The sequence below is a fragment of the Haemaphysalis longicornis genome, unplaced genomic scaffold, assembly GCF_048455015.1.
Source record: "Haemaphysalis longicornis isolate Haplotype H1 unplaced genomic scaffold, Haemaphysalis longicornis Haplotype H1 scaffold_3, whole genome shotgun sequence".
In the NCBI taxonomy this organism is placed as follows: Eukaryota; Metazoa; Arthropoda; class Arachnida; order Ixodida; family Ixodidae; genus Haemaphysalis; species Haemaphysalis longicornis.
This window is the reverse complement of record NW_027526335.1, coordinates 213,148,052-213,171,179: the sequence shown is the minus strand read 5'-3', so window position 1 is coordinate 213,171,179 and position 23,128 is coordinate 213,148,052. Positions and strand designations below refer to the sequence as shown.

The window sequence follows — 23,128 nt, the reverse complement described above, 5'->3', positions numbered from 1 at the left end:
AACGTATAATCACGTCGACCCATCTAAGATGCTGAAAATGAGAGTTAAGCTTGCAACACAGATTTTTAGTAACTCCGTGGCTAAAGGAATAATGTTCTACGCACAGAAAGGCGCACCATGTCAACTAATGTCAACTAATGCCGAGCCGACAGCTCAGTTTACCCTTTTTTTTAAGCGACCTCTGATGCACTGAACCGGCGTTTTCCCGCAGAAAGCTTAAAACTGGGATGCAAAGACTTTTTCTGTCCTAGAAGCTGCATCTGAGTGGCTAGACTCTTGGGAGACCGAGGTCGTGAAAGGAGAAATTTCTCCAAAGACGTTTTTTTTGACGCAGTCAACCGCTGAAGGCTTACGCGTAACATTAAAGTCGGTGCGGGAGCTTTCAGTCTACCTGCTGAAAGGGGGCAGTTTCAAGTATGTTCTAACGGCGAAGATGAATCAAGACCCGTTGGAAGGTTTTTTTGGTATCGTCAGACAAGCTGGAGTGCAGAACGAACACCCTACATTTCCCACGTTCCTTCAGCTATACAGCTTGCTGAGCCTGTATTCCTTGCTAAAGCCACGGCAGTTCAGCAACTGCACAACTACTGGAAACAAGCAAGCTTCTGTTGTCACCTTGGCGGATTTAGGAAATCATTACAGTGGTTCATCCTCGCAACGCCCTGCTAAATTAGATCAACTGAAAGAAAAACTTGACGGCCTGATTGAAGAAGGAAGCTGGGAGTGCGACGATCTCTTCGATTTGGACGACTCAGACGCAACAGTAGTTGACTGCATCGTCTACTACGTCACAGGATTCGTATCCCGGAAGGTTGGCAGCCTCACATGCGATGATCTCTTCGATTTGGACGACTCAGACGCAACAGTAGTTGACTGCATCGTCTACTACGTCACAGGATTCGTATCCCGGAAGGTTGGCAGCCTCACATCCTGTACCAGTTGCAAAGAGGCTCTTGCGGGGAAAAAGGGCATTGCAAATGTCCCTGAAGCCGACCTAGTGAACTGCAAAACAAAGGACTGGCTGACACACCCAAATATGCAACTCTTCGATCTTTTGAAATGCAATGAAGAGCATTTTGCGAAACATGCTAGTGACCGAGATGTGTACGACAAAACCATTGATGCTGTGCTGGAGAATCACAACCTTATGTTCCGATGCAGTGCTCACAAAGAAGAAATGCTGGCAAAGCTGTTGCATTATTACGTGGGCCTGCGCATGCAGCAGTACTGCAGGCAGTTGAAAAAGAAGAACGAAACAAAGAGCCACGACTTGCGAAAAATGTCAAAGCTTGTATGAGACCCATTTGTCTGAGTGAGTGCAGACTTGCGAAAAATGTCAAAGCATGTTTGACGCCGAATGTCGGGACGAGTGCAGTACCGCTTATATAACCTTCATTCACGCATAAGTTTAGGAGTGCTCAGTTCGCGTGTTTCGCTCTTATTGTTTTGAGAACGCTGCTATCATTTAAATAAATGGTGAAGAAACAAGCAAACATATGTTGAATCATTGTACAATGGCTAGTTTAGAGGATAGAAAAATGTTGGTGTTGTTTTTTTTATTGTGGTTTCAGGTAGGGTTCTTTGCAAAAGCCGACAGGAGTGGCATGTTTGACAGCCTTATGACTGCTGAAAGATCGTGGTTCGAACCTCAAACATTTGATTATTATTTCATTCTTGTTCGTGCCGTGCTGTCTATTAATATTGTTGCGATTTCTCTTTATAAAATTAAAAAAAAAAAAGCAGCAGAAGTTGTCTCCAGGATACGATGAAACTGGTGCAACCGCGCCGCACGCTGACACCAATGTGACGTCTTTTCAATCGCAGTGCGTCAGAACTGGGCGGGTAGGTGCAGCGGATATCAGGGAGGGCAAGACAAAATATTCGCTTGATTCACAGATTAACTCCCAGTGGTCGCTCACTCGAACGATACATCGCCGGGGCTGCTTTTGCACCAGCGTGCACGTGCAGCATAGGCAGTTGAGCGGGCCGCAGTCCCTGTCGCCATCTGTCGGCCCGCCCCCGAAGCCGAACTTTACGTCGACGTGCTGGGCGGCGGCGCTCTCTCACCTAAAATACCTCTTACACCGTGTCTTTGTCTGCGTTCGGCCTTGCGCCATGAAAAACTAATCACCATGATCATCAAGGGCCTTACGCTTTGCATTGCAACACTGCCTTTGCACCAGTCAGCTGGGACGCTTACGAGACGTGTGGATTTGGCTGCATTATTTGAGAGTCCTAATCTGGAAAGGGGGGTATGTGGGGAGCTCCATTGGGTGGGAACTTGGAGTGGGAGAACCTGTTGAGGCAGGGTCACTGGATGAGAGTCAGCGACAGCACTCGACATCCTACTACTGCATGTGACACGGAGAATTGTTTTCGGGAACAAGAGGTTCAGATGGAACATAGTAAAGCTAAGGATAAACTGGTGGCCTGAGGAGAATGAAGGCAGGCTGAAGGGCAGGCAGTGTGGCATGCACAACCAGGTTTCAGCACTGCACATTAATTCTTTGTCTTCTGTCTCACATTTTTTTGCTCTGTTTTGGCACATGAATGATGCTTGCAAACTTATTTTCCTTCTTTGCGCATTTTGTGTTGCTGTCCAAGGGTGTCCCTTTGTTATGTGCCTAAAAATCTAAGATGGAACTTCTAGGGGCAGTTTTTGCTGTATATATTGCGCTGCCCTAAGAAAAAGGTGCAAATCGTAAAGGTTGCTTGGTCGGTATTGTCCTCTTTTTTTTTTTTTTTTAACTGGCTATGAACGGCGAGTGCAGACGCATCTTGGTTTTTGGACAAATGTGCCAGTGGCTCTTGGGTTTTCCGTTGGCCTTGCCCATGATCTGCCCCCTCTCGTCCCTCGCGTGTCTGATGGCCTAGGTTGAAGCGCAGCAACTCGCACACGATGGACGTGTCGGACAGCTTCCAGCGCGGAGGGATGCGGGCCACCACGGGGCCCCGGCTGGGGTGGACGCCCATCGTGCACAACAGCCACCACTTGTGAGTCCTCTCTCTCTCTCTCTCTCTGCCTGTGGCTCTGAGAGGATTAAGGAAGAAGGAAAAGGGGGAAAGCTTGGGTCTCTCAAGCGTAGAGTACGCACTGAACGTAGAGGCAACACCCATGGGATGAACTGCTTTCGTGCCAAGGGCTGTAAATATTTCTAGGACACCGCATAGAAATTCTAATGGCAGTCTAAACGTTCATGGGACATCCCCAAACTTTGACGCGCAAAATTTTTTTAAAGGAGTACCGACACAAAATTTTCGTGTTACGTTTTTGTCGCTGTTATGGGTGCCTGCCAGACCACTGATCATAGAATGGCACATTACACCGTCGGTTGCAGCATAAATAATTATTTACAGCCTCATTTATTCGTGCCAGTTTCGGTTGGGACAAAACGGAACACCGAGGCGGTGGCAGCTATGATGTCACCGTTCTCGTTGCACCACTCGGCACCACTGCCGGTGTGGACGCACACGTGCTTGGCCAGACTGGCCGTGGTTGCCACCGTCTCCACACACCCGGGCAGCATGGCATCAGCCCCAAAACTGCGACGTGGCACACATAACGGAGTAGCGCGCGCCAACTGCAGCCAGCACGTTGGCCATGTCACGGGGGCCCTCGCGTCGGCAGTTGGGGGCTAGGTGGAGGAGATACTAGCATCATGCTGATGCCAATTGCAAAAGGGTATCCATTCTGAGCTTTCTTGTGTGCGCAGAGATTAAAGTAGGTATAAAATATGTTATACTGAACTCTTACTATTGAAACTTGCTGGGAGATATCTGCACACACGAGGGAAGCCTTTTTCATAGTTATCTCAGCTTTGAAATTTCGTCTCAGTATTCCTTCAAGATGTAAAGGAGATGTATGAATCACACAGTTGTGCATGTGTTTTGGGTGGTGTCTTATGTAGACATACCATGAAAACCAGCATATAATACAGGCATGCATATAATACAAGGTGATGTTTGGGGACTACAAAGCTGGGAGAGAGTTGAAAACCGGGCTTATTGGTTCATGATTCCAAGAATTGAAACCAGCTATGAAAGTGTGGACACAAGTACAGAGTACACAGAAAATTCTTCAAAAAGAAGCCATCACAGAGCCAGTGTGGTCAAAATGGCGTGCCAGCATAGTAAAAAAAAAAAACAGCTAACACATGCTTCTGCTAGGCATAGTGTCTCCTACTGTGGAGAAACCTGGTGATGGAGAGGGTAGGATTGGGCCCGGGGGATATTGAAGCCTGGAGGGCAGAGGGGAATTGAAATTGTTTGGATCTGCATGTAATATGAGGTATGAGTTTAAAAAAAAAAGGACCCTCACATTATTTGGTGGTTTTCTCGTTATTTTGGATGTTATGCACATCAGTTTCACATCTGCCGTAAACCCTGCCTGGAGTGTTTTGTGTAAACAGAAATGGTGAGGAAAAACTATGGGCAGGATCCACTTTCTGTTCACAAATCTCTTCCTGTCTCTCAACCTAAAAGCTGCGGCTGTCTTGCAACTGTTAGAGAAATGAAATCGTGAACGGCGTGTTTAGTTGTGTAACCCAGCGTTTATTGCCTCTCTCTCTCTGTAGGTGGCGATAGAGCACCAGTGTCATCGTAAAGTAAGGATGCCTGTGCAGAGGCACTGTGCAGCAGAAGCATTTTTGCACCAGCCTTCTATTTTGAGTTAATCCGCACAACTGCTTTGTGATGAGTGCTTTGTGACAGCCGGGGACAGAGCTTGATGGTTGCTTTGTGCATAGAGATTGGCAGTGCAGCCGGCACGTATGCTTCATTGAGTAAGAACAGCTTCAATGCGACACCAGCTTGGCTAAACAAGGACCCGCCGCAGTGGCTCAGTGGCTAAGGCGTTGCGCTGCTAAGCACGAGGACGCGGGTTCGATTCCCGGCCGTGGCGGCCGCTTTTCTGATGGAGGCAGAAAGCAGAAATGCCCGTGTGAACGAGATTTCGGCACACGTTAAAGATCCCCAGGCGGTCCAAATTTATCCGGAGCTCTTCACTGTGGCACGCCTCATTGCCTGCTCTGTGTCAGCGTGTTAAACCTTACCATCAATGAATCAATTGGCTATACAAGGTCAGCATTGCCTCATCCTGCTCGTGTAGTGTGCCTGGTAACATTGATAACTAGGGGTGTGTGAATATCAAATTTTTCGAATACGAATCGAATACGAATATCTAGCTTCGAATATCGAATCGAACATCGAATAATTAAGGGGGATGTGGCTTTCGAAATCAACTTTTTGGTCTCTTTGGGAATTTTGATGAACATTAGCGCATCAACCGGAAATGCTTCTGTGATAACACCAAAAAAATTTCAAACTAATATTTTTGAAAACTTATTATTTACAAAATTTCCTTTCTGTCCACCTTGCACCGAGCTTGAGCGGCCTATAAAACATGATAGAAAACTTGTTCAAAGTTCTTTGCATTTGAATGGTAACGACCCGAAAGAGGATCGCTCGGCCGATCCAATCGTACCAAAATGGCCGTGCCTGGTGGCAACGTTCCGAAAGTTGCCGAAAGCGCGCCGAAAATTGCAATTTTTTCGCCCATTTGCGCTGACATTTTGTCACCACTGCTGGCAAAAGTATTCTGTATACCACTTTGCGACGGTTCTCGGCGGAAAAACTTTGCAAACCCACAGCATAGAAAACATAGAAGCCGAATATTTGGCTTTCAAAAAAAAAAAAAAAAAAAAACGACGTTGTGGTCATTTTTCCGAAGTTGAAAGACGCGTTCCCCCTTAAACTAATCAATGCAAATATTCGATAATAGCCGATTATTCGAACCCGTTCGAATATTCGAAATGTTTTGAATGCATAGTTTTCGAAGTGAATACGAATATAACATATTTAATATTCGAGCAATATTCGAAATTTTCGAGTATTCGCACACCCCTATTGATAACCATATTACGAACTGTTCCACGAACAACCAGGAGCGGGCAAACTTTTTTCTCGATCTCCGGAAGCTAGGAGTGCCACATGCTACGGCGGAGGGCATTGTTTTACTGAAGGGTCGGGATTTTCGCTGTCTACAGGACTAGCAGTGAGTGGCGACTGTCCGTGTCTTTGATACGGTAATGGGGTTGCTTAGGCTGCGTAATTGCTGGCAGTTTTATACGAGGCTAAGCTGGCCTCATGAAAAACCACATACAGTGGAACACCGATGTTATGTCCCATGGTTTTACAATGACTCACCTCTTACAATGGACCACCACGGTCTTGACGTGCTCCCCATAGAGACAATGCATTAAAAACTTTGATTACCGTATTTACTCGCATAATCCTCGCACTTTTTTTTCGGAAAAGTCAATGCAAAACTAGGGGTGCGAGAATTATGCGGGGAAAAAAAAAATCCGGTGCACAGTGTTGCCAATTTGCCTTATGCCAGTCCCGCTAAATGTAGCGGTCGTTTTTTGTATAGGTAAGCTCAGTGTCATACCTCGGCAAAGTTGGCGCGGCTCACTCAAACTCACTCACAATTTTTTTTTTCGAATCACCACTCACTCAAACTCAGACTCAATGCTGAGCAGCACATCTGCGCTCACTCAAACTCAAACTCACGTTGAGCTCAAAACTCAGAACTCACTCGGACTCAAAACTCAAAATGTACTCAGAACTCAAAATGTACTCAAACTCAAAATGTAATCAAAACTCAAAATGTACTCAAACTCAAAATGTACTCAAACTCAATTTGGACTCAAAACTCAAAATGTACTCAAAACTCAAAATGTACTCAAACTCAAAGTGTACTCAAACTCAAAATGGACTCAAAACTCAAAATGTACTCAAACTCAAAATGAACTCAAAACTCAAAATGTACTCAAACTCAAAGTGAACTCAAACTCAAAATGAACTCAAAACTCAAAATGGACTCAAAACTCAAAATGGACTCAAACTCCAAGTGAACTCAATACTCAAAATGTACTCAAACTCAAAATGTACTCAAAACTCAAAATGTACTCACAACTCAAATGTACTCAAACTCAAAATAGACTCAAAACTCACAATGAACTCAGAACTCAAAATGGGCTGAGAACTCAAAATGAATTCAGAACTCACATGGCCTCACAGAGATTGAGACAGTCAGAGAGTGAGAGTGAGAGTTTGAGAGTGTGAGATTGAGAGTGTGAGTGAGAGTGAGTGAGAGTGTGAGTGAGAGTGAGAGTGTGAGTGTGACTGAGTGAGAGTGAGAGTGTGTGTGAGAGTGAGAGAGTGTGAGTGAGAGTGAGAGTGTGAGTTTGAGTGTGAGTGTGAGAGAGTGAGAGTGTGAGTGAGAGTGAGAGAGTGTGAGTGAGAGTGTGAGTGAGAGTGTGAGTGAGAGTGTGAGAGAGTGAGAGTGTGAGTGTGAGAGTGAGAGTGTGAGTGTGAGTGAGAGTGTGAGTGAGAGTGTGAGTGAGAGTGAGAGTGAGTGTGAGTGAGTGTGTGAGTGAGTGTGTGAGTGAGTGTGTGAGTGAGTGAGTGTGTGAGTGAGTGAGTGTGTGAGAGTGTGAGAGTGTGTGAGTGTGAGTAGTGTGAGTGAGAGTGTGAGTGTGAGTGTGTCCCACGTGACCCCCTCGACGAGACCTTTAATTTGATACCCCACACACCCTAGCAGGGTCATATGGAATTCATACCAGTCAAACTAACCATGACTCATGACTGTAACCAGGACGCATTATTTAGGTGTCCGACATGATTCCCCTAACTGGAACCTTCAATTTGACGCCCCACATGCTTCAGCGGCCTCACCTTGAATTTAACCCCATCTATGACTCATAATGACCATCTCATGATTCGAACTACGAAGCCTTTTTTTATTTGTACCACGTGATTCCCCTCTTCAAGACCGTAAATTTGATACCCTACACTCCCTAGCGGGGTCATTTCGAATTTTACCCCAATATAAGACTCGCCATTAAATCTAATGGTTATAACCAGGAAGCATTTTTGTATTTCTCCCACGTGATTCGGCTCATCAAGACCATTGATTTGATACCCATCACATCCTAGCGGAATAAATTTGAACGTTAAACCAATCAATGACTAACCATGACTATCTCATGATATAGCCCTACCACATTTTTGTCCCACGTGATTTTCCTTATCGGAACCTTCAATTTGATACCCCGGACACCCAGTGGCATCATTGTGAATTTTAACCTAATTTATGACCCATTTTGACTATGTCATGATAATAATCAGGAAGCACGTGATTACCCTCATCGAGACCTTTAATTTGATACGCCCTAGCGTCATGAACCTGAATTTTAACCGAATCTTTGATTTACCATGACTACGTCATGATATATCCATATCTCATGTTCGTCCCGAATGATTCCCCACATCGAGACCTTGAATTTGATTCCCCACATGCCCTCGCAGCGTCATTTTGAATTTTAACCCAATCTATGACTCATTATGACTGCCTGATGACTACAATCAGGAAGCATTTTTTTATTTACCCCGCGTGATTCCGTTAATCCGGACCTTTCATTTGATACCTTACACGCCTTAGCCTCATCAGTTTCACTTTTCACCCAATCTAATGTGGTCATTATTCTGTCTTAAGGGGCGCTGCCTAGTCAATTCAGCTAATTCATTTGAAACCGTAGAAAGGACAGCCCCCGCCCCCATTTCCCCCCGGCTCTCACCTCTTCCTTTGTGACCCCTAGTATATCAAGCCGTTAACAGTAGCAGGCGAACAACCAGCACGCCAGCGCCGCCGTGTGCTTTCCCACCACCCTTTCCCACGCTCTTAGTGGATCCGTCAGGAGGAAAAGTTAAGACAACCCTTTTTTATGACCTCACCAGTCAATTATCACTCACGCGCCCAGCCGCGAAAATTAGGTACAGTGTAGACCGCTTATAACGTATGTCGCGGGAGCCGCAAAAATCCGCACTATAAGCGGTACCGCACTATAACCAAAACACGCGCGAATTCAACCACATCGCCACCTATCTCTCAAGTCAACCTATATTTATCATCACTCAAACGCATAGCACTTAAAAACGAAGCCACGGTCTATATTTCGTGTTATTTTTAACATCAGCCGCTGCTGCAGGGCAACAGCGCAGTCTCACAAACGGCGAGCGCGGCTTTAACTTCCGTTGTGTTTGTTTTGAGACCATGGCTGCGTTTTTAGCAGCTATGAACAGATGCCGCAAGACGTGATAAGAACGCCAGCGGGATTTTTTTTTTTTACCCCACCTTGTGTTCACGATGCCGAAGGCGGCTGCTTATCAGCGCAACGTACTGGTGGTGGAAATCTTCGGCTTCGCGCGGCTCGAATGTTCGGAAAGAGAAAAAGCGGTGGCTTATCAGCAACAACGTTCTAAAGCGTGAACCGCGTGGTAGATTTGGTATCGCGAAAACGTGCAGTGCACGCCAGCGCGGATACAACTGGCGTGGTGTGAGCGGCGCGGTAAAAGGCGGCAACATGGCGTCGGCACTGGCCGTGAAGCGGTGCATGCAGTTCCAGTAAGTTCCAGCGACCGCTTCTAACCGTTCGCTGAAATGCCGCACGGGGCGCAAGCGAAGATGCTCATGCAAGAAAGGAGCTAATAATGTGGGCGAAAAGTGGAATATAAACTGCCATCCACGCTGCTTGTGAAAGCGCCCATCAAAAAATACTGCGGTGGTAAGCCTAAACATCTCTGACGCGGTTAGCCGGCTCGGAGCGCTTCGAATCTCCCGCCATTACGTACGCGTCTCCCCATTGGTGCAAGTCGTCAGGCTCCTCCCACTGCCACGCGAAGAAGCCACCGCGAGCGCGGAATCGTCGACACGAGCACGAAAAAAAAAAAAAAAAAACTCATGCGCAACGCTGATGTGCACGATTCGTGCGCGAAAACGGGGCATGCGGTTCACGATTAATAAAATCAACTTGCCGCGCGCGGATGGGGAGACTGTCGCTATCTTCAGAGATGCATCAAGCAAGGTCAGTTGTGGTTATCAGGTACGCACGAACTAAAGGGTGCCTATTTTTTTTCTTTGGGTGTCTACGTTAGAGGAGGGCAAAGGGTGCACGCTGCGTCAGATGGCCGATTTCACCCTTTCTTTTTTCTTTTGCTGCCCTAAAACGATGCCTCAGCTGCGCCGGTCGATCAGCAGACCCGCCGAAAAACCGCACTATAAACGGTATTGGGCTTCGGCCAACCGCATCTTAAGCGGTATGCTTATGCATTGAGTTCTATGGGAGGCAAACCGGTGGTCGCAAAAACCCGCGTTATATCCGGTCCCGCACTATAAGCGGTTACGTTATAAATGGTCTACACTGTATACAGCAAGTGCTTATGGTCATAAAAATTCAACAAGAAACTAAAAAAAAATCAGACACCACCTCCCTCCCAACCGATCATGCAGATCGCGATTGGTGCCATACCCGCAGGTAACTTGAATTCCGAGCCCACAGTGACGCATGAAACTTAACAGCCAACCATAGCTGCCTGCTAGGCTACTCATATGTACTCAAACTCCAAATGGACTTAAAACTCCTATTTACTCAGAACTCAAAATGTACTCAAAACTCAATATGTAATCAAACTCAAAATGTGCTCAAACTCAAAATGTACTCAGAACTCAAAATGGACTCAAACTCAAAATGTACTCAGAACTCAAAATGGACTCAAACTCAAAATGGACTCAAACTCAAAATGTACTCAGAACTCAAAATGAGCTCAAACTCAAATTGTACTCAGAACTCAAAATGAACTCAAACTCAAAATGGACTCAAACTCAAAATGTACTCAGAACTCAAAATGGACTCAAACTCAAAGTGTACTCAGAACTCAAAATGGACTCAAACTCAAAATGTACTCAGAACTCAAAATGGACTCAAACTCAAAATGTACTCAGAACTCAAAATGGACTCAAACTCAAAATGTACTCAGAACTCAAAATGGACTCAAACTCAAAATGTACTCAGAACTCAAAATGGACTCAAACTCAAAATGTACTCAGAACTCAAAATGGACTCAAACTCAATCGGACTCAAACTCAGTCGTGATCACTCGGCTCAAACTCACTCAAGCTCAAACTCACCATGCCACACTAGCCTCGCGCTCACTCAAACTCAAACTCACGCGTGAGTTTGAGTCCAAATGAGTCTGAGTGAGTGGACTCATGAGTGAGTTTGCCGACCTCTGCTCAGTGTTGCCAACAGCTGCTATTTCTTTTTATTTTATTATTTACAACGTAAACAGTCTCCCGTCGATCAGCGATCATGAAATTGCCGCCTTTGCTTTCTGGCGCGCGCCCTATCTCGTCGTCGTATGTGCGTGCCCTGCTCCAGTAACGCACGGTGACGCCGAAGTCGGTGACGCCGAAGTGCCTGCCTGCGGCACGGTTGCCGTGTTCGATCGCGTACTCTTTCGCTTTCAATTTGAAAGCGGCAGTGTAGCTGGCGTTCCTCCCCATGGCGAAGCGGCACCAAGCACAAAACAATTAGATGAAAAAGTTCTCAAAATGGCAGCGAGCTATCCACCACTGACGCGAGTGACTCACTGACTGCTGCCGCTCAACGACGGGACCACGACGGCGACACGCCGACACGACAGCGGGCTGCGCGAACACCGTCTAGTTGCGCGCACGCGAAACATGCGCGAAACCGGCTCAGGGACAGTGTGAGTAGCGTGTTAGGGAGTTGTTAGGGCGCCTGGATGGCCTTGGATACACAGCGCTCTCCGCCGAACGGAGAGGCGGCGGGGGAGGGCGCGCGTTGGAGAGCGCGTGCACCATGCGGGTTTCGCGAGCAGGCAACTTTCGCCGCTGCAAAGTTGGGGGTGCGAGGATTATGCGAGGAACCAAAAAATTCAAGTTTTGGTGGCTCACATTAGGGGTGCGAGGATTACGCGAGTGCGAGGATTACGCGAGTAAATACGGTACTATGTGACGCTCGGGTGCACGCGGTCCGCTTCATATGATGGACCCTAATGAGGATAAACCGGTATCTTCCCCACGTTTTACACCGCTTCACTGCCTCGACCCGAACTTTGTTTATTCTCCACCCCCTTTCACACTGCTTGGTGCGCAAAGGTCGTAGGTGGGCCCGACCACTTGCTGAACAGATGCAAGCAGGCAGGCGGGTACTGGCAGGCGGGAGTTAACCTTCGACGGTCCCACGCGGCAGCAGAATGCCAACGCACCAGCCGTGTGGAGTCAAAGTACACGTGGCTGGCAGACCGCGAATTTTACGCTCCCATCGAGCCAACAAACGTGATAACACATACGCTGCAACCCCACAGCGATGACTGAACACCTGCTTTCCTCGCGTGCTGAATTCAAGTTTCTTCCTTTTGTGACGCTATCTCTCTCCCGGTGCATTGTGTGAATCTCTGCATCATTGCGCAGTCCTTTCTTTCTGGTCTTTACAACTCTTGCCGCCTGATCTCTGTTTGTCAGGGTCTTTGAAAGCCACTCCGTTCCTTACTTTCCCACCTTTCGTCCATCGGCGCCCCGTGATATTGTTCGTTTTGCTGGGCCTTGGTAGTTTCACACTCTCACCTTTTTCTCTCTCAATTTGCTCAGCCGCGTTGGCCTTCCAGCTTATTCGCATGCGAGGCGCGAGGCAAAAGGCTGGCGGTCTAGCGCTGGGCAGCATGGGGGCTGGGTGGCGTGCGGCACTCGGCTGGTGAGCTAGCGAAGTTGTGTGAAGGGAAAGGGGCACAAAATAGGCGTTTTAAATGCAGAGCACCTTAGGGGCCCGCCCTGTCACCGTAGCTCGTCTGCTGTCACGGTATCATGCGGCATCACACAGCCAAACAGGGCCACGCGGCGTCAGGCACCCAAGCAGGGGCTTCAAAAGGATACCCGCTTGTCCCTTGATTCAGCCTTCCAGCCAAGAGTGAACAGCATACTTGAAGGAGTGGTTTATATGGTCATAACCATTCGAAACTCCTGAACCGCTGGCACTTGTCACACATGTCCCCATTATTTAGCACAAAGAAAACTGCAGGTGCACTTGAGGCCAAATGTGCGTAATTAACTGGCATCCCCCACATTCATTAAGTTAGGATCACTCGTTGGGTTGGTCTTTACGATCATAAGCGAAAAAAGTGGTCACGGAAGACAAAAAAAAAACGACGCGTTCAAAACTGCACAGTAATGCTCCGGCACATGCGAGAGGAAAGCAAGCACAAAAAGAACAGAACTCCCGCTTGTGCTGTTCCAAGCGGAGGCTGTGTGAGCAGTGCAAAGGTGGGAAATTTGAATTGCGTTGGACACAAGCTCTGTTCAATTCATCGAGAGATGCGTGAGACAGGGAGGGGAAGAGAGTGAGGGGTGGTAGCAATGAGCGGACAACGGCCCCACACAGCCCCTCTGGTGAATCACTGCTCTGCACTTCCGACAGCTTTCACTTTGAGTGAAACAGCCTTAATTTTTTTGTTTTTTAGAAACTTTTACTTTGGTTTTCGCAAATTACGTAAGAACGCGGTAAATATAATAGTTTGAATAAGTCCTTAGGCCACCTGTTGAGTGAGACCATCTACAAGGGCGGCATTTGCCCGTACCCCGATCATACAACACCCTGGTCATATGACACGTTTGTGCGGTCCCTTGAAAGTTGTACTATTATCGAGGTTGCACTGTACTACTGCGACCATTTCATGAGCCCTGCGTTGTTTGTGAGAGCAGGCGTAATCGGTGGCCGTGTTGTGTGTGTGCAGCACGGACAAGCCCGTGAGCGAGTGGGGCCCCGACACCATTTCCCAGTGGCTGGAGCGGCTGGGCTTAGCCGTGTACGGGGACAGCACCAAGCCCTTCCTGCGCGATGGCAGCCGCCTGCTCAAGGTGACCGCGGCCGAGCTCGAGAAGGTGAGCGGGCATGTTTAGGCCTCTTAGTCGGCAGTACAGCTGTCTCGACCACGGGTTGCCTTTGGTGGCGCAGTAGTGGGGGAAGAGTGCAGAAAACGTAGAAGGTACAACCTTCCTGCCTTCAGGTGACCACCGATTAGCAGGAAGTGAAGCGCAACGCATTCCTCCCCTGCCATCACTGCTTCTGTGGAATCTCACACTCCGCGATTCCTAGCATTTCCCTATCTTCAAAAAGGTGGATTACTTTGCCGTGCCTTTGTTTCCTCCAGGCAGAGTTCTGGTCATGGTGATGGCAAAAGTGTGTTGGCTAGTTCGGAAGAGTCACTGTTGTTCAGAAGGAATGAAACCGCAGCGTATGCAGTGAGCTGCAACTCGGAGCATGGCATTGCGGCAAAATTTTCACCCCACTGATTCCCTCTCCGCAAATATGACCCCAGAGGTGGGTAACTGTGTCACCAGGTATGTTGGTATAACAGCAGTCTGTGTTGTGCTACACTTTCTCGGGGAGAATGGGGGCCAAGGGCTGGCAGTTATGGCTGACTAGCCCAGTGATGCGCCAATTGCGCCAAACTGCGCCCAAGTGCTCTGGCTGCTATATCCTGCTACATTTCCTCCAAATTTGACGATTCTGCGCCCAACCTGCGCCCAAGGGTGTACACCGGCTTTCAGAAACAAACTAACTACTTGAGGTTCCCCATTGAAAGCGGCATCGCGGTGCACCTGTTTTCGGGACACAATCCAAGCCAAGCCAAAGCAAACTGCTGGCCCTTGTTGCGATAACGGCGATAATACGTTTTGCGGCTGGCGCCTCGTAGGCGTTGTGAAATCTCCCCACCCACCCGAGACTGTTGACTGTTAATTTCGTGCAGCTTCGCACCTATTGGGCTCGCGAGACCAGCTGCCGCCGTCACGACCGTCCACCTCGTGGTCTTCGGGCCGCGATATACCGTATTTACTCGCATAATCCTCGCACTTTTTTTTCGGAAAAGTAAATGCAAAGTTAGGGGTGCGAGAATTATGCGGGGAAAAAAATCCGGTGCACAGTGTTGCCAATTTGCCTTATGCCAATCCCGTTAAATGTAGCGGTCGTTTTTTGTATGTAAGCTCAGTGTTGCCAACAGCAGATATTTCTTTTTATTTTATTATTTACAACGTAAACAGTCTCCCATCGATCACCGATCATGAAATGGCCGTCTTTGCTTTCTTGCGCGCGCCCTATCTCGTCGTCATCATGTGCGTGCCCTACTCCAGTAACGCACGTTGAAGTCGGTGACGCCGAAGTGCCTGCCTGCGGCGCGGTTGCCGTGTTCGATCGCGTACTCTATGGCTCTCACTTTGAAAGCGGCATTGTAGCTGGCGTTCTTCCCCATGGCGAAGCGGCACCAAGCACAAAACAAAGAGATCAAAAAGTTCTCAAAATGGCAGCGAGCTATCCACCACTGACGCGAGTGACTCACTGACTGCTGCTGCACTACGACGGGATCACGACAGCGACACGACGACACGGCAGCGGGCTGCGCGAATGCTGTCTAGTTGCGCACACGCGAAACCGGCTCAAGGACAGTGTGAGTAGCGTGTTAGGGCGCCTGTTAGGGAGTAGCCATGCAGGTTGTTAGGGCGCCTGGATAGCCTTGCACGCTCTCCGCCGAACGTAGCCGAACGGAGAGGCGGCGGGGGAGGGCGCGCGTTGGAGAGCGCGTGCACCATGCGGGTTTCGCGAGCAGGCAACTTTCGCCGCTGCAAAGTTGGGGGTGCGAGGATTATGCGAGGATTATGCGAGGAACCAAAAAATCCAAGTTTTGGTGGCTCACAATAGGGGTGCGAGGATTACGCGAGTGCGAGGATTACGCGAGTAAATACGGTACGTCGTGATATGCGTGCCGTAGTCGTGAAGCTCGGCAACAATGTCAGGCGTCGTGAAATTGCCGTACTCACTCGCCAACGTGCCCCGACAGCGTACACGTCGACCGGGTGCTGGCGGAGTTGTGCTGGAAGAAAAGTATGCAAGAGATGAGGACGCAGGAGTTGTAGTTACAGTGGAATCTTGGTGATAAGAATTTCTGGATGATACGAATTTCTGATAAGTCCCGGCGAAATTGCATTGTTTGAAATGGGAAAAATTTTGGCTCTTAAACGGACCTGCAGTGCCCGGCGGATGATACTAACGAGTCGGCGAGGCGCCGACTGCCGAGCGATCAAGCTACGGCGAGGTATGGGCTCTCTGCCCTCTTTGTTGCTCTTTCTCCGGTAACGGCCGGGCTAAGTTTTCTGCTCGCGAAAACGCGCCGCGCACTCCACAGGCACGGTGACGCCGCCGCGAAACCACACGCACGCTGCGCTGGGCGCGACCGGCCGCGAAAACATGGCGGTGGTTTCGGTCGCGAAGTGGTGTGGGCACTCAAGAGACCGCTTCTAACCGCTCTTTAAAATGCCGCTCAAAGCACACATGAAGTTTCTTGTGTGGTAAATGAGCTAACAAGGTGAGTGAAAACGGCGCTATAAAACATCATCCGCACCGCGTCGAAGTGCTAAGCTAAATCTTGAGTGCTTCGTAACTGCCGCCATGAGGCGCAAGATTTCCCATTGGCGCAAGCCGTCAGGCTCCTCTCACTGCCACGCGCGTCGCGCGTAATTTTCTGACCATGGGCGCAGAATCGCCGACGCGGGCATGAAAATATCACGCACACAACGCCGACGCGCACGAATCGCATACAAAAGCGCTCTTGTAGTGAGCTTGGGCACCGCTAGGGAGGAGGTGAAAGTCCAGAAGGGATTGCTCGGCGACATGGAGGGTAAAAAAAAGCAGAAAAACGTTATGGATTTCTTCACGCGAAAGTAAGAAAAGAAATAAACAAAAACTTGTTTCAGTGCCTAATTTTTTGGTCTGTGTTGTTCATAAGAGTTTCGGGTGATACGAATATTTTTCACGGACCCACAAGATTCGTATCATCAAGATTTTACTGTTAACAGATGAGAATTTACTACGTGCAGGGGGAGAAAATAGTATGCAAGGGCAGGAAACGGTGAGAGAGTTCGGGCCGTGCGCCAGCGAGTGAGTTAGGCAGTTTCACGACGCCTGACGTTGCCGAGCTTCACGAGTACTTCACGCATATGATGACGCCCATCTTAGATTTCATGTAGAGTTCATAGAGGCATAGAATTCACATACGTGGAAATTCGAGGTGAAATGCGCGCATGTGGCCTCGCAAGGAATTGAAGGAGCACTGACACGAAAATTTTATGTTACACTTTTATTGCTTTTATCGATGCTTAATGGTCTGGCCAACCTGAAACAGCACTTCAAATACTTCAGCGCGCGATAGTTAATTACATTGAACAGCCTGAAAATCGTTTGTTTCAAATTCCCGCGCTTTCATCCTGAACGGCACATATGACAGAATCCCGGCCTAACCTCACCGCTTTGTGCAGACGTCACCGGCGCGCGCTTGAGAGGGTGTTGCGCCCGCTCGCGGGGCCGCGCGCGTGAAGTGACGTCACGAGTTTTTGACGAGCGCTGTCGCGCCACTTCTTTTGCCTTCACGGGGTGATGTCACGCTGATGTCCATTTGCTGAGTGCCGCTCCGCACGCTGCTCCGTCGGCGCGATAAATGAGATCGAATTGAACTATGTTCTTCACGTCGCAGGCCGCTCATATTTCAGCCAGGGTATTCTGTTGAGTGAAGGAAGCGAACTGTGCAATAATATTAACGCCGAAAATTGGTGTCAGTGCTTCTTTAACATAGTTTTGGGGGGGATTTCACAACGCATACAAGGCGCCTGCCCGCTTTGCTGTGTGGACGTCAACTGAAGTTTCTGCGCATAACTGGGTGCGAAGTCCGTCGACAGGCCTTGTCGATGGCGTTTTCAAAGCTGAAATATTCCTACATTTTACTTGTATTTTGCTTTTCTTATATGTGTGCCACTGCAGGTCTATGGGGATCTCATTTCATGACCGCCTTTAGGCATAGGTGTGCAAACAAATGACGTAGCGGTTCTTTTGCCCCGACTTGAACCCTTGTTATACACGGCCACCTTAACTGCCGCTACGAGAATGGCAGTTGGCCTTAAAGGCAGTTAGGCGGAGTTACATGGCAGCGCGAGCGCTGTTGGAAATCCAACGGCGATCACCACGCCAACGGAGGGGACCGGTCTCCGTTCCATCGGCAGATGGGCAAGATGGCTGCACCCAGCATAGTGTCCCCTCTGCAGGCGAGCACGCTGCCACAAAAACGCTTCGTGTGGACACCTTCGCTGACACATTTGCAAATTAACTTGTGGTAGGACAGCGGTGCTGCGGTTAGTTCAAGCGATGGAGTGTCAATTAGGACGCTTCACCACATCGAACTCCAACAAGCGCAGCCATTTGCAACGCCACGAATCGGATTGGTTCGGTTAAATGTTATGCAGTACTGTTACAAAAAAATGGTTGTGACGAGTGAAAGAAGTACGCCGTGTAATATGCAGCGTAGAAAATAATTAAAGAAAATTAAAGAAAAGAAACTGAACATGGGAACTGCTGTGTGAGCACAGCCACCACTGTTCAGTTACCACGGTCGTTAGCCCCGCACGGGGCACCTTGAGTAATCTTGGTGACGGTACTGGCGATACCGCGGACCCCGAGCCCCCATACTCACGCTGTATCCTACCGTGGCTAGGAGTTTTAAGGTGAAGGGTAGAAACCACAAACGGTGGCCATCGGAGCCGTGGTCAAGCTCCGGCGGATGGGCTCCCTGTCTGTTTACCAGGCAGGGAGCTCCGGGACCTCTCTCGGCATCAGGGTAAACCGAGCGAAGATAGTACCCCCGTTCCCTGCTTTTTTTCCATGCTGCATGGTTCTTTCAAAATTTTCTAAACCCACTGATCGGCCCCCCAAAAGGGGCCGCACCGAAGCGAATTTTCCCCCATTGCCTGCCCTATCGTTCCAAATACCTGACAACTTTCCCCAGTTCTTGATCATCGCATCCGAAGACAGTACAAAGCCAGTGACATCTACATCCATTTTCTTAATAGCTAAGTGCATTGAACATGTTGTAGGAAAACACTACAAAGCCAAGAAACTGACCTCTGGAGAAATCCTTGTAGAAGTAAACAACCCGGCTCAATCAAAAAAGCTCCTTGAACAAACCCTCATTGGCGACCTGAAAATCAGTCACTCCCCACCGAACGCTAAATACATCCCAAGGTGTGATATCCGAATCTGATCTCTACAATGAAACTGACTCTGACATCCTCGAGGGCCTGCGCGAACAGGGCGTCATTGCAGCAAGGAGGATCACTATGCGTCGAGAAAATCAGGAAATCAAAACCAAACATGTTGTCCTCACCTTTGACCGTAGTACCTTACCTGAATTTGTGAATGCAGGCTTTCTTCGTTGTACCGTCCGACCATATATCCCCAACCCGCGTCGGTGCTTTAAGTGCCAACGTTATGGGCACAGTACAGTTGAACCTCGTTATAAGAGACACTGATGTAAGAGACAAATGGGTATAAGAGACACTATTCACCCACATGGTTGGCTGCCCTATCTCTCCCATTAAATCGACCTCTTTTATAACAGACATCAGATGTAGAAGATTGGTTATAAGGGACAAGTCATCCTTGAAGTTTAATCAATAATCTCGCTTGTAACAGACATTTTAACTTCAGACGCAGTGCCACCAGTCACTAATTGCAGTTGCTTCCATCCTGGAAGCACAGGTGGACGACAGACACCTGCAGTCGCTATTTATTATAACTTCAGCAAACACAAAGTGGTTCAGTCAGCTATGAAATGACAATGAGAAGCCCTGCCAATGAAAATGCAACTTACAGAAGTGGTTGAAGCTTACTGCCGTCCATTGAATGGAGCGCGATCGCACATGCGGGCTCTCCCACTCGCGTAGCTCCCAATCAAGAAGCACTGCAGATGCTGAGTCCTGCAAGCGTAATGAATAGCCTGAGCACACAGCGGAAGAAGCTGTGCGCTCTGGCTATTGATCAGGCTTGTGAACTCAACATCTACGATTCATCTTCCACAAACAAGGAAAGGAAAAAAAGCTTGTAGAATTGGTTGTAAAAAACAGTGTAAATACAGTCATGAAGCAAACAAAGTTTCATAAATGCTTGGGCCAAACATTAATTAGAATGAATCTTTTTCAACATGCTGTAGCGTTCTTTTGAGCTTATTTTAGTCATACGGTGCCCACATTGAACTATGGGTTGATTAATTGGTAAAAACATGGCACCCTGCTTATAAGAGACATCTTATATAAGAGACAGAAACTGCTCCCCGGTACGTGTCTCTTATAAAGGGGTTCAACTGTACTAACAACTGCCGTGGGCGTTTAACGTGTGCAAAGTGCTCAGAGCACGACCACCCCAAAGAGAATTGCAACAGCACTTTGATCAAATGTCCGAACTGCGGTGGCCCGCACACAGCGTACTCAAGGACGTGTGAAACATTCAAACTTGAGAAGAAAATAATCAATCTTAAAGTCAATGAGAACATCTCTTACCTAGAAGCGCGTAAAAGGCTCAGCGCCTTTGCTTCTGCGAAGTATGCCGACGTGGCTCGCCGGGGGGCGGAGCGGCGTCTAGTCACTGCGGCCACCCAGTACTGTGAAGCAGACTTGGTGCCGCCCCAGCCCCCCGAGGTGCTGCCTAAGGCAGGCCAACCAGCTGACACAACACCTGTGGCACCCGCAAGTGTTGCGTCGGCCACGAATGCCAGGAGTGACGGCTCTGCCGTCGGTCCCCTTCCTCCGGCTACCAGACCTCAGGTGGCCATGGATGTAGATGTGGCGGGTCCTTCGACCACCTCTGCGTCCAACACGCAACAAACTCTGGTGGGAGAGATTCCTTCCTCCACTTCGAACATATTCCGTGTCGGAGGCTGCAAGGACTCCATCTCGTCACTGTCCCAGCACTCAGACGAGGACATGGAGATGGCACCGTCTCAGCCAGCGCCAAAGGCGGTGAAAGAACAGCGCTCCATGGCGGGGCGGGAAAAAAAACCAGCAGCCCCCCGTGTCACTGGCCCAAATCATACCTAAGTGTGGTAGGTGATATATCCATCCCTAGTCTTCACCAGCCAAAATCTTTAAACATTTATGGTAGCACAAATAGTTATGCAGTGGAACTGTAGGGGATTAATTAAAAACCTAGATGATATATATGAAATCCTACACAAAACTCAAGCAACCGTCCTGTGTCTACAAGAGACTCACTTGAATCCTAAGCATACCAACTTCCTAAACCAATACTCAGTATTTAGAAGAGACAGAGACAGCTGCTCGCACTGCTCGGGTGGCATGGCAGTCGATATGCGAAAAGCTGTCCCTTGTCAATCTATTCATTTGCGCACCGGCCTAGAAGCGGTTGCTGTTCGGGCAATTATCTTCAACAAGTTAACAACAATTTGCTCACTGTACATTCCCCCTGAATATCGTTTGTCCAGTTACGAATTTGAGTCCCTTATAGATCAACTGCCAGAACCGTTTTTACTAGTTGGTGACCTTAATGCGCACAGCCCACTATGGGGATCGGAACGCACAGATTCCCGGGGCCGCTTGATAGAAAACTTTCTCTTGTCCTCCGGAGCTTGTCTCTTTAACAAAAAGCAGCCGACATACTACAATACAGCACACCACACATATTCACACATTGATATGGCTATAGGCTCCCCCGTTCTTTTTCCATCCATCGAATGGGAAGTGGATACAAATCCCTATGGCAGCGACCACTTCCCAGTCACCCTCAGATATTTAGAAAAATGCCCCTACAGTTACACTTCACATGCAAAGTTTAAAGAAGCTGTTGCCGACTGGGCAACGTTTAAAGAGATGTCGAAACTTACTTACACATCAATAACACACTTAGGTATTGATGAAGCGTGCTCCTTCATCACAGCACATATACTTGATGCTGCTAGCGTTTCTATTCCCCAGACCTCCGGTACCACACCTAATCTTCAGAGGCCCTGGTGGAATGACGATTGCAAGAAGGCCAGAAATGCTCAGAATAAGGCCTGGGGGGTCCTCCGCAGGTATCCTACTACAGAAAACCTAATTTCCTTCAAGCGCGCAAAAGCCATGGGACGGCGAATCCGACGTCAGGCAAAAACAGATAGTTGGAGGTCTTTTCTATCATCAATAAATTCCTATACAGATACGCGCAAAGTTTGGAACAGGATACGGAAACTGCACGGGCAGAAAACATATGTCACACCTCTTGTCAGCACCACTGGCGATACACTTGAAGACCAAGCAAACACCCTGGGACAACACTTTGAACATATTTCCAGTTCCTCCCACTACACCGAGACATTCCGGCGATACAAAGAATCTGTTGAAAGAAAGCCTATTCGTGACAACAAGAAATCTAATGACGGGTATAACTCTAATTTTTCGCTGCAGGAACTTATGGTAGCCCTCAACACATGCCGCGCTTCGGCGCCAGGAGTTGATAAAATAACATACACAATGATTCAGCACCTGCACATAGATACCCTCAATACTCTTCTCTTGTTGTACAACAAGATATGGTGTGCTGGGTACTTTCCTCATGCTTGGAAAGAGGCAATTGTATTAGCTATATTGAAAGAGGGAAAAGATGCCTCTTCTGTGACAAGCTATCGCCCTATTGCTTTGACGAGCTGCTTGAGCAAGCTCTTTGAAAAGATGATCAATAGACGGCTTATCTATGTCTTGGAATATCATGGTGTCCTTGATAGCTGCCAGGCAGGCTTTCGCTTGGGCAGGTCAACAACTGACAATCTTATAGCTGTTGAATCTTATGTTAAAGATGCTTTTGCTCATAAACAACACTGTATATCTGTATTTTTTGACATTGAAAAGGCCTATGACACCACTTGGCGGTATGGCTTCCTGCATGGCCTTAAATCTGTCGGCATTTGTGGAAACATGTTAAACACACTGGAAAGCTACTTATCAGATAGAACATTCTGGGTACGAGTTGGTGCAGCATTATCCAGGACGTATACACAAGAAAATGGCGTTCCCCAGGGTGGAGTACTTAGCTGCACACTTTTCATTGTAAAAATGAATACGTTAGGGAGAGCACTGCCACCCACCATTTTTTATTCAATCTATGTAGACGATGTTCACATCAGCTTCAGGTCATGCAACTCGTCTATCGGTGAACAGCAGATCCAAATTGCTGTGAACAGACTAGCCAAGTGGGCAGACAAAAATGGTTTTATCCTAAATCCGCAGAAAAGCACTTGTGTTCTCTTTTCCAGGAAGCGTGGCATCCATCTGCAACCAACCATACAACTTAAGGGAGTTGACATACCCGTAAAAAGAGAACACAGGTTTCTTGGAGTAGTT

General features: G+C 48.2%; 1 protein-coding gene across 4 annotated transcripts in view; it reads left to right on the top strand.

The window, feature by feature from the left end:
- Positions 1–23,128, top strand: part of Liprin-beta (liprin-beta 1) — a 104,596-nt gene that overhangs the window by 65,033 nt on the left and 16,435 nt on the right. For all 4 annotated transcript variants that reach the window (XM_077705029.1, XM_077705028.1, XM_077705027.1 and 1 more), the window contains 2 exons: positions 2,875–2,994; positions 13,654–13,801. In XM_077705029.1, the coding sequence (XP_077561155.1) occupies positions 2,875–2,994; positions 13,654–13,801 (268 nt within the window). The remainder of the gene's footprint in view (positions 1–2,874; positions 2,995–13,653; positions 13,802–23,128) is intronic.